At 44.1% G+C, this 17,315-nt stretch overlaps 1 protein-coding gene across 2 annotated transcripts in view; it reads left to right on the top strand.

Moving 5' to 3' along the window:
* Positions 1–17,315, top strand: part of LOC119951679 (transmembrane 9 superfamily member 2-like) — a 158,630-nt gene that overhangs the window by 15,454 nt on the left and 125,861 nt on the right. Inside the window, exons 1-2 of one of the 2 annotated variants that reach the window (XM_038774903.1) lie at positions 2,576–2,716; positions 4,684–4,751. In XM_038774903.1, coding sequence (XP_038630831.1) covers positions 2,591–2,716; positions 4,684–4,751 — 194 coding nt within the window. In that variant the 5' untranslated portion in view covers positions 2,576–2,590. Of the gene's footprint in view, positions 1–2,575; positions 2,717–4,683; positions 4,752–17,315 lie in introns of those variants that run through there. The other variant, XM_038774902.1, reaches the window with a different exon arrangement.

Here is a 17,315-nt window from a genome sequence, read left to right on the forward strand (position 1 = left end):
TCTGGTAAAAGAAAGTTGGTTCAAATTATTTTGCTGATAATCACACCAATATTTTGAGGACGGAATTTGGGGCAGAGGATTTTAATTGGTTGACAATACATTATTTTTGTGTACAAGCCCTGATAGCTCAAAACTCCTTGATGTTTCATGCTATCTTTCTTCAAGATAACTACTGCTCAGTTTACCCACAGCAGACATCATGTTCTCTGTCCTGCAATTTTCAGGACAATCCTTCTATTTTATTTTTAAAAAGCTTAAAAACAAATATGTGTGAAATTGTTATTTTTATTTTAAATTTAGAGTACCCAATTAATTTTTTCCAATTAAGGGGCAATTTAGCGTGGTCAATCCACCTACCCTGAACATCTTTGGGTTGCGGGGGCGAAACCCACGCAAATGTGGGGAGAATGTGCAAACTCCACACGGACAGTGACCTGGGGCCGGGATCGAACCTGGGACTTCGGCGCCGTAAGGCTAGAGTGCTACTCACTATGCCACCGTGCTGCCCATGTGTGAAATTGTCATGTCCTGAATGGACCTAACCCTAATTCCTGATTCGAATGATTCTTTAAACATCTTAGAATGTAACCAGTTTCATGAGCTGTGCCCCAAATGGGCTAATTCCTTTAAACTGGTTAACAATAAAATGTCGGGTGACGCAGTGTTTAGCATTGCTGCCTCATGGCACTGAGATCCCAGGTTCTTTCCCGGCTCTGGGTCACTGTCCGTGTAGAGTTTTGCGCATTCTCCCTGTGTTTGCGTGGGTTTCGCCCTCACAGCCCAAAGTTGTGCAGGGTAGGTGGATTGGCCACGCTAAATTGCCCCTTAATTGGAAAAAATGAATTGGGTACGCTAAATTTCTGTTTTAAAAATAAACCCAATAAAACAATAAAGTGTCTGATGGCATCAGCTGCAACCACGTTGCAAGAAGATGGCACAGAAGCGTCTTTGGAGAGAAAAAAAGAATTAACGTTGAGCTTTGAAACGTTATCACTGTTCTCTCTACTGATGCTACCTGACCTAAGTATTTTCAGCATTTCTGTTCTTAATTTAGGCTCCCAGCACCTGCAGTATTTTGATTTTGTGTAAGTGTAAAGTTGCCATATTCTCAGATGACCAAAGGCTGCTTTTCCCCTTTTGAGGGGGAGAGCTGATTGATGGTGATTTAACCCGAGGATCGCTACACCTCAGGCGAAGGGCAAGGTTGAGCCTTCATGAATAACCTCAGCTGGTACGGGAATTGAACCTGCGCTGCTGGCCACACTCTGCATCACGCACCAGTTGTCTGGCCAACTGAGCTAAACCAGCCCCGGCCTTGTAAGGGTCTCATGATTACTGCACTGATGAACAACTGCAGTTTGAACTCCCTATCAAACTCTCTATTGTGTGTTGCTATGCAAGTGCGATAAAATCAATCTTTTTTTCTCTATTCAAAAAGCATGCTCTTCCTGAGGCAGCATTGCCTGCACTTAGTGACAACTTAAACAATCAAGCTTTTCAGCAATCATCTCAACCACTGGTTCATTAATTTATAGTGATGTTTTGGGGCCCTGGCCAAATCAATCAACATAACAGGATGACTTCACTCAAAGATCTGGAACAGTCTGACATGGTCTTGGATTAAGTTTCAACATTGACATTTTTCTACACCTGTTTTCTTTACATAATTGTTTTAATCTTGATACTGTTCACGTTCAGTGCTCTGTGTAATCCATGACCTCGATGAGAGTTGACGTTTGCAGTGTTTTAACACTTGGGCGGTCTTCCCTGTGATGTTCAAAAATAATAGTTCATTATGGACTTGGTACACAATGAGATAGATGTAAAACTGCCCCTGTTAAATGGCAACATCTGTCAATGTCTATTGAATTCACTTTCAATTTGAATCACCACAGAAAGAGACTGTTTGGCCCAGTGTGGCTCTTTGAAAGATCTATCCCAGTATTTTTCAAACTTTTTCTTTCCTGGGACCCACTTTTGCCCATACCGGCCGACCTTTATTCAAGGCAGTGTTTGAGACACTAACGTTTTCTTGCCCCCCCACAAGGGAGGGAAAATAAATCATCTACTTTTTCTGTTATTCACTATTCAGCCTGGGGGAGGGGGGGGGGGGGGGGGAGAGGAGGAGAAGTGAAGGAAGAAGACTGAGGTGAGGAGAACAAAGAACAGATAGAAGTGAGCCATATGTGGTTCTTGTAAATAAAACAGTCATAAATCCGAAGATAGTGACAATACAATCTTGATTTATAATTGCCTTAAATGTAATTAAATTATTTTCAAGTTTATTCAACTTGAAAGTACGCTATTAGAAACAAGTTCACCAATATTGATGAATGCTGACAACATAAACTGTCCCACAGACAATTGACAAACTTACTGGTTGTCATTAATCAGCCAAAATGGACATTGAAAAAAGTTTTCTCAAATATTGATTATTTTCTCAGATATTTAATTGTGGCATCATGATGTGGTCATGACTCCCCAACCAGAAGACATGTCATTGCTGTCACTTGGTGGAGACCGATGGCTCCAGTAATGTAGCTCTTGCTGCTGCAATAGCAGCCGATTTCCTCACACTGAATGTGCCTCCATGCTGTCGCTGACACACACGCTTCTGGCTCCTCAGCAACAACCACGTTGCAAGAAGATCTGCAGAAGATTTTCAAGCTATTTGTCTGCACGGAGACATTACACGCACACCGGGAACCCTGTCCAGGTTTGTGCTCACTCACTGAGAGCTCTGACTCTTGGATCTGCTGAGTTTGGCGTGATTTCTCTGATGGTCTCCTTCTGTTTCATGATGGTCTCTCTGTCTGGAGGGGAAGCCTGGTCCCCTTGCTGTCATCCACCAGACCACTGTTCTGCATCAGGGCAGAACACATGAAGTCCATGTCCAGGGGGATGGAACTGTAGATGGACAGCTTCTGGGCAAACTCTTGGGTTGCAGGTTAGGTCAAGGAGAGGGCGAGGAATCCACCAAATGTTTTGTGGCACACAATTTCCGAAGTGAGGCGACCACCGGGAAGCGTTTGGTGGTGGTGGGTTGGGGGGAAACAGCGAGGCTTGCAGGAAATCCATCAAATAATTGCCTTTTGTAGAGGACTGAATTGACATTTTAGGGAAGTTTTTCCCTGCAGGCATCTGAATGTGAAAATCTGCATTAGCGGCTGGTGGATTCAGAACACTGTGACCCTTAGCTCCATGACACTTCTGACACCCTACCGTAGGTCGTGACCGGCACTTTGAAAAACCTTGATGTATCCAATAGCCACAGTCCCCTTCCCTTTCTCCATAGCCTTGTAAATTTGTCCATTTCAAATATTTATCCAATTCCCTTTTGAAAGTTGCTTCCACCACCCTTTCACGCTGCCCATTCAAGATCATTGTAACTTGCGTAGAAAAGTTCTTACCTCTGACTGGTTATTTTGCCTATTGCCCTCTGATTACTAACTCTCTTGCCAGTTGAAACAATGTTTCTTGACTTAGTTTACGAAAACTCTTCATAAAGGGTTGAGCTATAACTGAAACATTTGTCATAGCTGTCTTATCCCTCTCTGTTTTAAAGACTTATCTGTTGTTATAATATGAAATGAAATGAATTGAAAATCGCTTATTGTCACAAGTAGGCTTCAATGAAGTTACTGTGAAAAGCCCCTAGTTGCCACATTCCGGCGCCTGTTCGGGGAGGGTGTTACGGGAATTGAACTGTGCTGCTGGCCTCCTTTGGTCTGCTTTAAAAGTCAGCGATTTAGCCCAGTGTGGTAAACCAGCCCCAATGCCGGTTTCATCAAGTTTTGTTGCATATCCCAATAGTGCACTGTCTTTGAAGATAACATTTTTGATATTTACAGTAGAAATACAATGTATTCAGGAAATGTTTGCTTTCTTTATTGACAGCAAATTGAAAGAATAAAACATTTCACTGGAAATGTTGTGTATATTATGCCACACACAGCTTTAGCTTTGTGAGGTTTTATCAGCACAGACCGGGGACTGAATATGTGGCCTTGCTGATGTGTTTACTTGTAACTTGACGAACTCACTGAGCCACAAGGCCACATAATAATAATAATAGCTTATTGTCACAAGTAGGCTTCAATGAAGTTACTGTGAAAAGCCCCTAGCCGTCACATTCCAGCACCTGTTCGGGGAGGCTGGTACGGGAATTGAATCTGCGCTGCTGCCTTGTTCTGCATTACAAGCCAGCGATTTAGCCTAGTGTGCTAAACCAGCCCCATTGTTTGAGCCAGAATAACCTGGGAAGATTATGTAGCAATTTAATTTCCATTATCTTTTTCTGAACAATACTTTATATACTGTTAAGTTTCTGATGAGGCTGATAAGATGATCATTACTATATTATGTCCTGATGCATTTGGAGCTTTATAATCAAACTTTCTTAAGGTTATTTACATTAATAAGTTTGCACATGATCTCTAATATGTGTGCATGTCACCACTAAGTGTGGGGTGAATTATAACGTTTTGTCAGTAAATCAACAACATTACCCAGAATTATAGATGTTATTTCCCCCCTCCCCTCCCCCACTGTCCTTCACTATTTCCGATTGGGGAAACTGGGACAGTTCAGTGAAATATTAATGTTTTGAATATAGCAGTAAAGTTACAGTTTTAAAGTTTATTTAAAAAGCAAATACTTAAAAGTTTTTTTTTCTATTTTCAGTCAAACATTGAAGTATTTGTAAACAGATTGGACTCTGTGGAATCTGTCCTACCATATGAATATGATGCGTAAGTATATTGAAGAATTGGCAGTTAATTATATTTTAATAATGCTGATTAATCTAAATTGGAGTATATTGTGCTTGGCCACAATCCCTCAGCTGCTTTTTAAATTTGACTGGAGGTGGTGGTATTTTTGCCCGTTCATCTGTTTGTGTGTCTGTAACCAATATATCTAAAAAAAACTAATGGATGAATTTCATTGAGACTTGGTACCCAGTTAGGGTATAGTCCAAGGGAGAACTGATTGGTTTTTGGTGAAGATGTAGATCTGGATTCTGCAATTCTTTTAAAGGATTTGTTAACATTTACTTCATTTTAGAATATTGTGACTTGTTTTATTTAGAATGTTGTCAATTGTCCCAGCTGCTGTGTTGCATTTATCACAGCTGTCAAAATGTGAACAGGCTTTCAGAGCAGGTTGTTGGATGTAGATTTGTGTGAAGCCTCCTTGGTTAGATGAACCACTTAATAAAAATATATATTTTTCAGCTTTTCAGTTAGATTGCCAATCAGACAGCAGAAATCCTTGTGAAAGAGTTAGTAATTGTAATTATGTTGAGTAATTATAATTCAGTAGCTACAGTGTGGTGGAGGTATGCACTCGAGTGCACTTTAGTGAAATGTGTTCATGGTTATGGACTCTGAGATTATGTCTCATTACCTTGCTCTCTACATAACTCCTCACTATTTTGGTGACTATTTTAAACTGATTGCTTCTTATTGCAGACTCTCAAACTGTCTCTATTCACCACAAAAAACTCTTAAAAGTGATGTTATTAACAGGTATTGTAATAGCAACCGAAACTTGGTCAAGGAAGATGATGTGTGCCATTCAGGAAGGATGGAGTAAGAGATAAAACAACTAACGTCGTCCTGTTCATCAAAGCAGAGTATTGTTGAGCCTTTTTGAAATCCCTAAAAGTTTTCCACTGAGGCGATCTTCTATTTGACAATCATAATTTGATTCCTCCACACTGTTTGTCCCTTGTTAACATTAAAGCAAAATGTTACTGTGAACTGCCAGGGATTAAATGCTGCAATTGGTATCTTTTGTGTTAAATTCCGTAGATTAAATGCATGGTTATTTCCAACTTTAGTTCCATATCCTTATTTAAGAACTCCCATGCACTACTGGAAGTTGCCTGCGCGACTTGAGCACAAATGATATTATATGCCTCAGTGCTGAGTGCTGTGTTACGGCTCCCTGGGTAACTGCGTGGTAAGTTCCAGCCCCGGAGTCCCAATTTTCTTGAGACCTTTGACCCTTGACTGCTCCAATGAGTTACAGGCACCAGATTTGTAAGTAAAATATTAACAAAACTGTATTTATATCATGAGTAAAAGGTGAACATATAAAGATACGAATGGAACAATGGTTTGCTAATCTTTTTATTCACCAAACCGTGTCCCACCCTCCATCCAGACATACACAAGACAGACATACGGTGGGGGTAGGGAAAGGATTGAAAATAACAGGTATTAAAAGGGTGTGAGATTTTTTTTTGCTTCTGTGGTAGCTGTATTTGTAGCTGCCGATCTTCCACAGACACTGGGTGTTGCAATCATCGGTTGGTTAGGATCTTCTAATGTTGGGCTTCAATTAAAACTGTCAGGCTGCAGAATTCTTTCTGAGGAGTCACTTCCACTTGACTGACCTCACTCTCACTGACGGTCCCCCTCAGGTCTGTGCAATTCTAAGCCTTTATCCACCAGATGGACTATCAGCCTCACTGAGTTGAAACTACAGTTATCAGCATGAGGGTTTGAAGTGAGTTTTGAACCAAGGCTGGAAAGAGTTAGGAGCTGAGTGACCCATTTAAAAAAAAAAATTATTTTAAAAATTATAAATTTAGAATATCCAATTCATTTTTTCCAATTAAGAGGCAATTTAACCTGGCCAATCCACCTAACCTGCACATCTTTGGATTGTGGGGGTGAAACCCACGCAGACACGGGGGGAATGTGCAAACTCCTTACAGACAGTGACCCAGGGCCGGGATTCGAACCCGGGTCCTCAGTACCATAGGCAGCAATGCTAACCGCTGTGCCACCGTGCCACCCTAGTGACCCATTCTTAAAGTTACAAAGACATTGCGCAGAGTGGACAGGGCAAGCCCTTTAATTCAGCTCCAAAAACCAATTCAATCCAATTCATGGTTTCCACAAGAGAGACAAAGAAGATACAAGCACCTCATCTTGGGATTGACCTGACGCTTGATCTTAGCTGTTTCCCTCCACAGGTGTTGCCGAACCTGAGTATTTCCAACATTTTCACTTTTTCCATTTCAGGTATCCAGCATCAGTATATAGTTTAGTTTCTAGTTTGTTTAAACTGATCATGCAATTCTGTTACAGTAATGTACAACTAAAATTTTATTTAAAGCTATCAAGAACTCGCAGTATCGGTGAAGAGAAAAATGTGTAATGTTGCAAAAAATGTTGTCAAAACCACAAGGAGTCTGGACAGGATAGGTAGGGATAAACTTCCCATTGGTGGAACCAGCGGGCAAAAGTTTGAGGTAATTGGCAAGAGAAGCAATGGCGACATGAAGAAAAAGGTTTTCAAGTAGCAAGTGGTTAGGATCTGGAATGTAGACGGTGAGCACTTCTGCCATCGTGTTATCGATGTTCGAGGTGGTGGATGGCGTGGCAATCAAGCAGGTTGTGTTTTCCCAGATTGTGTTGAGATTCTTGTGTTGCTGAAACTGCTCATCCAGGCAAGTGGAGGGTTTTCCATCACATTCCTGACTTGTGCTGCAAACGGTGGACAGGCTTTGTGGAGTCAGGAAATTAGTTCCTTGCCCCTGACTTGATCTTGGAGTTACAGTATTAATGTGGCTGGCCATGTTCAGTTTCTGGTCAATGGTAACCACCTGAACGTTGAGAATGGGGGATTCAGTGACGGTGTTCCATTGAATGTCAAGGAGAGATGGTTAGATTCTCTCTCGTCTGAGGCAGTCATGCTTGGTCCGTTTGTGGTACAAATGTTACTTCCCACTTGTCAGTCCAAGCCTGAATATTGCCCAGGCATTGCTGCATTTAAGTACGGATTGCTTCAGTATCTGAAGAGTCACGAATGCTGCTGAACATTGTGCAGTCATACGCAAACATCCCCACTTCTGACCTTATGATGGAGGAAGGGTTGTTCATGAAGCAGTTAAGATGGTTGATCCTAGGACATTATGTTGATGGACCCGATGACCTGAGAATCAGATGCTTGACCTCCAACCATCACACCCACCTTCCTTTGTGTTAGGTATGACTCTAACCAGTGGCGGGCTTTCTCCCTGATACCCATTGACTCCAGTTTTGGGTTCGGGCTCCTTGATGCCAAAACTGGTCAAATGTGGCCTTAATGTCAAGGGAGTCTCCCTCGCCGTATCTTTGGAGTTCAGTTCTTTTGTCCATGTTTAAGAAAAAAATAAATAAATTGAAGTACCCAATTCATTCTTTTCCAATTAAGGGACAATTTGGCATGTCCAATCCACCTACCCTGCACACCTTTTGGGTTGTGGGGGCGAAACCTACACAAACACGGGGAGAATGTGCAAACTCCACGTGGACAGTGACCCAGAGCTGGGATTGAACCTGGGACCTCAGTGCCGTGAGGTAGAATGCTAACTGATGTGTTGGGCAAGCTGGGTCTATGTGGACTGCGTTTGATGCAGTGTAGAGAGAGAGACAGACTTCCAACACTTGAAGAAATGCAACACGATTTTATTGAACAACTAACTATAATACATGCTTAACTGTGGGTTGACATTATGCTGACTTGACTGGAGACCTGAGGCTAGCCTGACTAGACTAACTGACTACCACATGGTGTTTGTACTAGCTGCTGCTCACGAGCTCTGACTGTCTCAGAGGCTGGATCCCCAGAGAGCAGGAAAACTGGTGCCCTCTGGCTTTACAGTGGTCGTGTCCTGTCTGGTGATTGGCTGCTGTGTTCTGTGTGTTCACTGGTAATCCTGTGTGTCAATCACTGCCTGTCTGCACTCCATCATATACCTGGATGTATATTATGACACTAACCACTGTGCCACCGTGCTGCCCTATTTTGTCCATGTTTGAACCAAGGCTGCAATGAGGTCAGGAGCTGAGTGACCCTGGCAGAACCAAAATTGAGCATCCATAAGTCGGTTGTTACTAAGGGCGTGCTGCTTGATAGAACTGTAGGTGACCTCTTCGATCACTTTTGTGCTTGAGAGAAGACTGATGAGGTGGTAATTGGTGAGGTTGGTATGTCCTGCTTTTTGTGGACAGGATATACCTGGGCAGTTTCTGAATGAGAAGATACCAGGTAGTAGCTGCAATGGAACAGCTTGGCAAGGGTGCAGCTAGATCTGGAGGTCAAGTCTTCAGTAATGTTGGTGGAATGCTGACAGGATTGAGTACTGTCAAACATTTTTTGATGTGGAGTGAATCGAATTGACTGAAGACTAGCAACAGTAATGCTGGACCCGGTCCGGAGAGGCCGAAATGGCTTATCCACTTGGCACTTCTGGTTGAAGATGTCTGCAAGTGCCTTTTGCACTGATGTGCTGGGCTCCCCGTAATTGAGGATGATGATATTTGTGGAACAACCTCTTCCACAGTGAGCTGTTTAATTGTCCACCATCAATCATGTTAGGCTATGAAAATGAAAATCGCTTTATTGTCACAAGTAGGCTTCAAAGAAGTTACTGTGAAAAGCCCCTAGTCGCCACATTCCGGCACCTGTTCGGGGAGGCTGGTACGGGAATGGAACCGTGCTGTTAGCCTGCCTGGGTCTGCTTTAAAAGCCAGCGATTTAGTCCAGTGTGCTAAACTAGACCCCAATTTATGTTCCGATACTGGACGAAAAACGCAAACAATTTTAAATTTATAAAATTGTGAGGAAAGGATACTCCGAGAGTGCTGAGTCTGACCAATAGGTATTTTTTATGTTAAATCAGACTTTAATTTAAACACAGAATTTGCCACATTAACATCAAAGAAATAGCTTTATAATTATTAAACAATTCTTAAATAAAAGGAAAAACTTTACGTTACGCCCTACACTTTCACTATAAATGTTCCAATTATTACGATTCCGGCCCAGACCCCAACAATGTCGCGGACACTGGACAGAAACCCCAACATTTTAATTTAATAAGACTGAGGAAAGGATACCTCGCTCCAGGAGTGATTTCACACAAAATAGGGATATTGTTTATTAAAACAAACGTGATTATGAATGAAATGAAATGAAAATCGCTTATTGTCACGAGTAGGCTTCAATGAAGTTACTGTGTAAAGCCCCTAGTTGCCACATTCCGGCACCTGTCCGGGGAGGCTGGTACGGGAATTGAACCATGCTGCTGTCTTGCCTTGGTCTGCTTTTTTAAAAGCCAGCTATTTAGCCCAGTATGCTAAACCAGCCCTAGCTAAATAACGATGGTGGTGTCTGGGACATTATACGGTATGATTCTGTGAGTGATTATATCAGGTTGTTGCTTGACTAGTCTTACAGCTCTCCCAATTTAGGCACAAGCCCCCAGATGTTGAAAACGTGTATTTTGCTGGTTGACAGTGTGGGGTGTACCATGGTTGTGTCTGGTGCTTAGGTCCATCTGGTGGTCCTGTCCAGTTTTTTCTTTTTGATTTTTCTGTTCGGGTTTGATACAACTGAGTTGCTTGCTCGGCCATTTGAGAGGGCACTTAAGACAAAACCACATTGCTGTGGATCTGGGGTCACATGTCGGCCAGACCAGGTAAGGATGGCAGATTTCCTTCCCCAAATGACATTAGTGAACCAGTTAAGATAGGAGCGCAAGTTTACAGAGGGTAGAATGTGAATGATCAGTGAGGAATGCGTTGGAAAGAAAGTCATTAATAGCTGTACTCCACTGTGCTGCTGCCACAGCTGGCAGTATGAGGCAGATTTAATCAAGGTCTTCAAAAGAGAAATAGATAAATATCAACACTCGGAAAGGGCCATCATAAGGCGGGAGATTTATCTCATATGAAACTCGCGTTGTGAAAAAAGAGTGGAACGACAAAGGCTGGTGGACTCCCTCTTGGAGGTTGATCACCAATATTCTTTTGCGCCAATGCCAGAATTATTGATGCATAGAAAAAACTTTCAACTTTGATTTGAATTAATCTCCACAAATAAAATAGTGCATCAGTTACAAAGTTCTAGGGACACCTATGAATATGGGGAGAAGGCGGGTCGTCTTGTGCATCAACACCAGAAGCAGGCTGCCTCTTGAGAAATCCCTCCGATTCAGAGCAAAGAAGGTAACCTTGTATCAGCCCCTCTCCAGGTAAATATGGCTTTCAGTATGTTTTACCATGACCTAAATTAGTCAGAACCTCTTCCAGATACCTCGGACATGATGAGGTTTCTAGAAGGTTCACACAGCCTGCCCGTACCAGCCTCCATGAACAGGCGCCGGAATGTGGCGACTAGGGGCTTTTCACAGTAACTTCATTTCAAGCCTACTTGTGACAATAAGCAATTTTCACTTCACTTTCACCATTGAGGAAGGCAGGAAACCGGACCTGGAATCTCCCTTAAGCCATCAGTCAGCTGCAATATGGCAAAACCCCCTGTCCTGGTGGATTCCCATCTGTATTTTATAAGGGGTTCTCTGAGAAACTAATACCTTTTAATTTTGGATATTTTCAATAATTCACTGTTTAGGGGATCACTACCCCTGTCCCTTGCACAAGCCACATCTCGGTGCTCCTTAAGAGGGTAAGGACCCAGTAGAGTGTGGTCTTATCGACCCATTTCACTGCTTAATACTGATCAGCTAATTGTGTGCAGTTCTGGTCACCTCACTATAGGAGACTTTAGGAACTTTCAAGCGGTTATTGGATTATCACATGGAGCACACCAGTATGACAGGGAGTGGGATAGCTTGATCTTGGTTTCGGACAATGCTCGGCACCACATCGAGGGCCGAAGGGCCTGTTCTGTGCTGTGCTGTTCTATGTTCTATTTGAAGAGAGAATATGTGCATGGCGGTGGAACAGGATGAGGTAAGTTCTTGTCGGAAGATATGATGGGCTGAATGATGACCTGTGCTCTAACCATTGTAGGAGTGTGATTTTCAGATTAAAAATCATAGTTTTGCCAGCTGTATGTGTGGTAATATCTGAAAACCCATCTGACAGCATGGCCCACTCCTGCTCCTATTTCTTATGTTCTACGGCAGGAGTGGGCCATGCTGTCTGATGAGTTTGCTCAGTTATTTCATATCACTTTTAGCCTACAAGAGTTTTACAGCAAGGGGGCAACCCTTTGGCCCTTTGTGTCCGCGAAGGTGAATGGGTCTTTCCTAGCCATCCGATCCATGCCCCTCGTAGTTTTGTACACCTCAGCTTTCTCTGCTCCAAGGAAAACAACCTCAGCCTATCCAGTCTCTTTCGATAGCTGAAACACTCCAGCCCAGGCATCGTCCTTGTGAATCTCCTCTGCATCCTCTCCAGTACAACCAATCCTCCTTATAGTTTGGTGACCAGAACTGCACGCAGTACTCTACTCTAGCTGTGGCCTATCCAACATTTTATGCAGCCCCATCATAATCTCGTTGCTCATATATTCTGTATCTCAGTTAATAAAGGCAAGAATCTCATATGCCTTCTCAACCACCTTATCTACCTGTCCTGCTGTTTTCAGGGATCTATGGACATATCCTTCCTCGGGTCCTGCCATTTATTGTATATTTATTGTACTTTGTGTATGCTTTGTTCGTCCTCCCAAAATGCATCACCTCATGTTTTTCAGGGGTAAATTCCATTTGCCACTCTTCTGTCTTATCTAGAGTTTCAACTCCAGTTTCTTTTCCATTCCCCACACCCCTTGATTCCCTGAGACCAAAAATCTATAGCAGCCGTAAATCTAATTAATAATGGTGTATTTACACCCCTCTGGGGTAGGAGCCAGCCATTTAAAAAGAACGTTCGTGAGGTGTGAGCTACAAACTGCCAGACATGATTTTATTGCCCATTCCTAATTTTCTTGTGGCAATTAGGAAGTGAACCATAGGTATTGCAAAGAAGAGACTCAATGGGCTAAAACGTTAACTCTGTTTCTCTCTCTCTGATCCTCTCTCAGACACTGCCAGACCTATGAGTTATTCTAGCACAATCTGTTTTCACACGAGTGAACTAAGCTGTTTGGGACTGGAGTCGCATATTTGCCAAAATAATGGTTAATAGGTTCACTGTTCCCGGTTAATGGGTTCACTGTTCCTGGTTAATGGGTGTAATGGGTTCACCGTTCCCGGTTAACGGGTATAATGGGTTCACTGTTCCCGGTTAATGGGTGTAATGGGTTCACAGTTCCCGATTAATGGGTTCACGGTTCCCGGTTAATGGGTGTAATGGGTTCACCGTTCCCGGTTAATGGGTTCACCGTTCCCGGTTAATGGGTGTAATGGGTTCACCGTTCCCGGTTAATGGGTGTAATGGGTTCACGGTTCCCGGTTAATGGGTGTAATGGGTTCACGGTTCCCGGTTAATGGGTGTAATGAGTTCACTGTTCCCGGTTAATGGGTGTAATGGGTTCCCGGTTCCCGGTTAATGGCTGTAATATAGAACATAGAACAGTACAGCACAGAACAGGCCCTTCGGCCCTCGATGTTGTGCCGAGCCATGATCACCTTACTCAAACCAACGTATCCACCCTATACCCGTAACCCAACAACCCCCTCCCCCCCCCCCCCAAAACCGCGCCCGGAGGAAACCCACGCACACACGGGGAGGACGTGCAGACTCCACACAGACAGTGACCCAGCCGGGAATCGAACCTGGGACCCTGGAGCTGTGAAGCATTTATGCTAACCACCATGCTACCGTGCTGCCCGTAATGGGTTTGCAGTTCCTGGTTAATAGCTGTAATGGGTCCTCGGTTCCCGGTTAATGGGTTCACTGTTCCTGGTTAATGGGTGTAATTGGTTTGCAGTTCCCAGTTAATGGGTGTAATGGGTTCCTGGTTCCTGGTTAATGGGTGTAATGGGTTCACTGTTCCCGATTAATGGCTGTAATGGGTTCACTGTTCCCGGTTAATGGGTTCCCATTTCCCGGTTAATGGGTGTAATGGGTTCACGGTTCCCGGTTAATGGGTGTAATGGGTTCACTGTTTCCGGTTAATGGGTGTCATGGGTTCCCGGTTCCCGGTTAATGGCTGTCATGGGTTCACTGTTCCCGGTTAATGGGTGTAATGGGTTCACTGTTTCCGGTTAATGGGTGTAATGGGTTCCCGGTTAATAGGTGTAATGGGTTCACTGTTCCCGGTTAATGGGTGTAATGGGTTCACGGTTCCAGGTTAATGGGTGTAATGGGTTCACGGTTCCAGGTTAATGGGTGTAATGGGTTCACTGTTCCCGGTTAATGGGTTCACGGTTCCCGGTTAATGGGTGTAATGGGTTCCCGGTTAATGGGTGTAATGGGTTCCCGGTTCCCGGTTAATGGGTGTAATGGGTTCCCGGTTCCCGGTTAATGGGTGTAATGGGTTCACGGTTCCCGGTTAATGGGTGTAATGGGTTCACTGTTCCTGGTTAATGGGTGAGCACAGTAAGCAGTCTTACAACACCAGGTTAAAGTCCAACAGGTTTGTTTCAAACACGAGCTTTCGGAGCACGGCTCCTTCTTCAGGTGAATGGAAAGGCTTGTTCCAGAAATGTTTATATAGACACAGTCAGAGATGCCCCGGAATGCGAGCACCTGCAGGCATCTCCACATCATGGTTAATGGGTGTAATGGGTTCACTGTTCCCGGTTAATGGGTGTAATGGGTTCACTGTTTCCGGTTAATGGGTGTAATGGGTTCACGGTTCCAGGTTAATGGGTGTAATGGGTTCACGGTTCCAGGTTAATGGGTGTAATGGGTTCACTGTTCCCGGTTAATGGGTTCACGGTTCCCGGTTAATGGGTGTAATGGGTTCACTGTTCCCGGTTAATGGGTTCCCGGTTCCCGGTTAATGGGTGTAATGGGTTCCCGGTTAATGGGTGTAATGGGTTCCCGGTTCCCGGTTAATGGGTGTAATGGGTTCCCGGTTAATGGGTGTAATGGGTTCACGGTTCCCGGTTAATGGGTGTAATGGGTTCACTGTTCCTGGTTAATGGGTGTAATGGGTTCACTGTTCCCGGTTAATGGGTGTAATGGGTTCCCGGTTAATGGGTGTAATGGGTTCACTGTTCCTGGTTAATGGGTGTAATGGGTTCACTGTTCCCGGTTAATGGGTGTAATGGGTTCACTGTTTCCGGTTAATGGGTGTAATGGGTTCACTGTTTCCGGTTAATGGGTGTAATGGGTTCACTGTTTCCGGTTAATGGGTGTAATGGGTTCACTGTTTCCGGTTAATGGGTGTAATGGGTTCCCGGTTAATGGGTGTAATGGGTTCCCGGTTAATGGGTGTAATGGGTTACCGGTTAATGGGTGTAATGGGTTCACTGTTTCCGGTTAATGGGTGTCATGGGTTCCCGGTTCCCGGTTAATGGCTGTCATGGGTTCACTGTTCCCGGTTAATGGGTGTAATGGGTTCACTGTTCCCGGTTAATGGGTTTAATGGGTTCACTGTTAATGGCTGTAATGGGTTCACGGTTCCAGGTTAATGGGTGTAATGGGTTCACTGTTCCCGGTTAATGGGTGTAATGGGTTCACTGTTCCCGGTTAATGGGTGTAATGGGTTCCCGGTTCCCGGTTAATGGGTGTAATGGGTTCCCGGTTAATGGGTGTAATGGGTTTACTGTTCCCGGTTAATGGGTGTAATGGGTTCACGGTTCCAGGTTAATGGGTGTAATGGGTTCACGGTTCCCGGTTAATGGCTGTAATGGGTTCACTGTTCCCGGTTAATGGGTGTAATGGGTTCACTGTTCCCGGTTAATGGGTGTAATGGGTTCACTGTTCCCGGTTAATGGGTGTAATGGGTTCTCTGTTCCCGGTTAATGGGTGTAATGGGTTCTCTGTTCCCGGTTAATGGGTGTAATGGGTTCACTGTTCACGGTTAATGGGTGTAATGGGTTCTCTGTTCCCGGTTAATGGGTGTAATGGGTTCACTGTTCCCGGTTAATGGGTGTAATGGGTTCACTGTTCCCGGTTAATGGGTGTAATGGGTTCACTGTTCCCGGTTAATGGGTGTAATGGGTTCACTGTTCCCGGTTAATGGGTGTAATGGGTTCACTGTTCCCGGCTCATGGGTGTAATGGGTTCACTGTTCCCGGTTCATGGGTGTAATGGGTTCACTGTTCCCGGTTAATGGGTGTAATGGGTTCACTGTTCCCGGTTAATGGGTGTAATGGGTTCACTGTTCCCGGTTAATGGGTGTAATGGGTTCACTGTTCCCGGGTAATGAGTGTAATGGGTTCACGGTTCCCGGTTAATGGGTGTAATGGGTTCACTGTTCCCGGCTCATGGGTGTAATGGGTTCACTGTTCCCGGTTCATGGGTGTAATGGGTTCACTGTTCCCGGTTAATGGGTGTAATGGGTTCACTGTTCCCGGTTAATGGGTGTAATGGGTTCACTGTTCCCGGTTAATGGGTGTAATGGGTTCACTGTTCCCGGGTAATGAGTGTAATGGGTTCACGGTTCCCGGTTAATGGGTGTAATGGGTTCACTGTTCCCGGGTAATGAGTGTAATAGAACGAAGAAAATTACAGCACAGGAACAGGCCCCTTGGCCCTCCCAGCCTGCACCGATCCAGATTCTTTATCTAAACCTGTCTCCTATTTTTCAAGGTCTACTCCCCTCAACTCCCTGGTGGCCCAGGGACAGATTTTGCTGGGATGGAGAGACTCTCAGCCTCCAAAGTCAGGTGTGGGGGTCAGCGACATGGCCTGGGTTTCTCAGGCTGGAAAAGATTAAGTTCTCCTTGAGAGGTTCAATTCTGGGGTGTGCCCATACGTGGCAGCTGTTCATCAACTTCTTCAAGGAAAATTGAATGACAGCAGTAAGTGGGGGGGGGTGGGGAATAGGGGGGGGGGAAATGGGAGACATGGCAATGTAAGACAAGGACAGGGAGCTTCGTGTACGGGTAATTAGGAAATAGGGCGGGGGTAGTAGGGGATGTTATTTTTTCATGTTTTTTGCGTGCCGGCCTGCTCGGTTGTTTAAGAAATGTTAAGTGTTAAAACTGTGAAAATTACAAATGCTTCAATAAAATATTTTCTAAAAAAGATTGTTGGTTGATATTATTTCCCTGAATTCGTTGAAGAGCAGGGTGATAAACTGGTTGGTGTGGAATTCAGTATCATTTAGATAAATGTAGGTAACGTGATTATAGGGCTTTGAGAGGGGTTGAGGAAGATTTGGAGAAAGGGTCAGATTTTTAGGGATGCCTGGGTTGATCAGTAGAGATGTGGCAAATAATCTGTGGTTTGCCTTCATACTTTGTCAGGAAGCATTTGTGGAGTTGTTCTTTGGATCTTTGGTTAAAATTGATGATTGGGTTGATTGTACACTATGAACAGAACAGGCTTGCTGAAGTCACTGACCCCTTATTGTTCACTGCTCTGTGGAAAGTTTTGATAACATGAGTGGCTTTTCTCGTGTGCCAGGAAATCCTCCAGCTGTTTGAATGTGGTATCACACTGGGATTC

This window comes from Scyliorhinus canicula, chromosome 17, assembly GCF_902713615.1.
Source record: "Scyliorhinus canicula chromosome 17, sScyCan1.1, whole genome shotgun sequence".
NCBI classification, from domain to species: domain Eukaryota; kingdom Metazoa; phylum Chordata; class Chondrichthyes; order Carcharhiniformes; family Scyliorhinidae; genus Scyliorhinus; species Scyliorhinus canicula.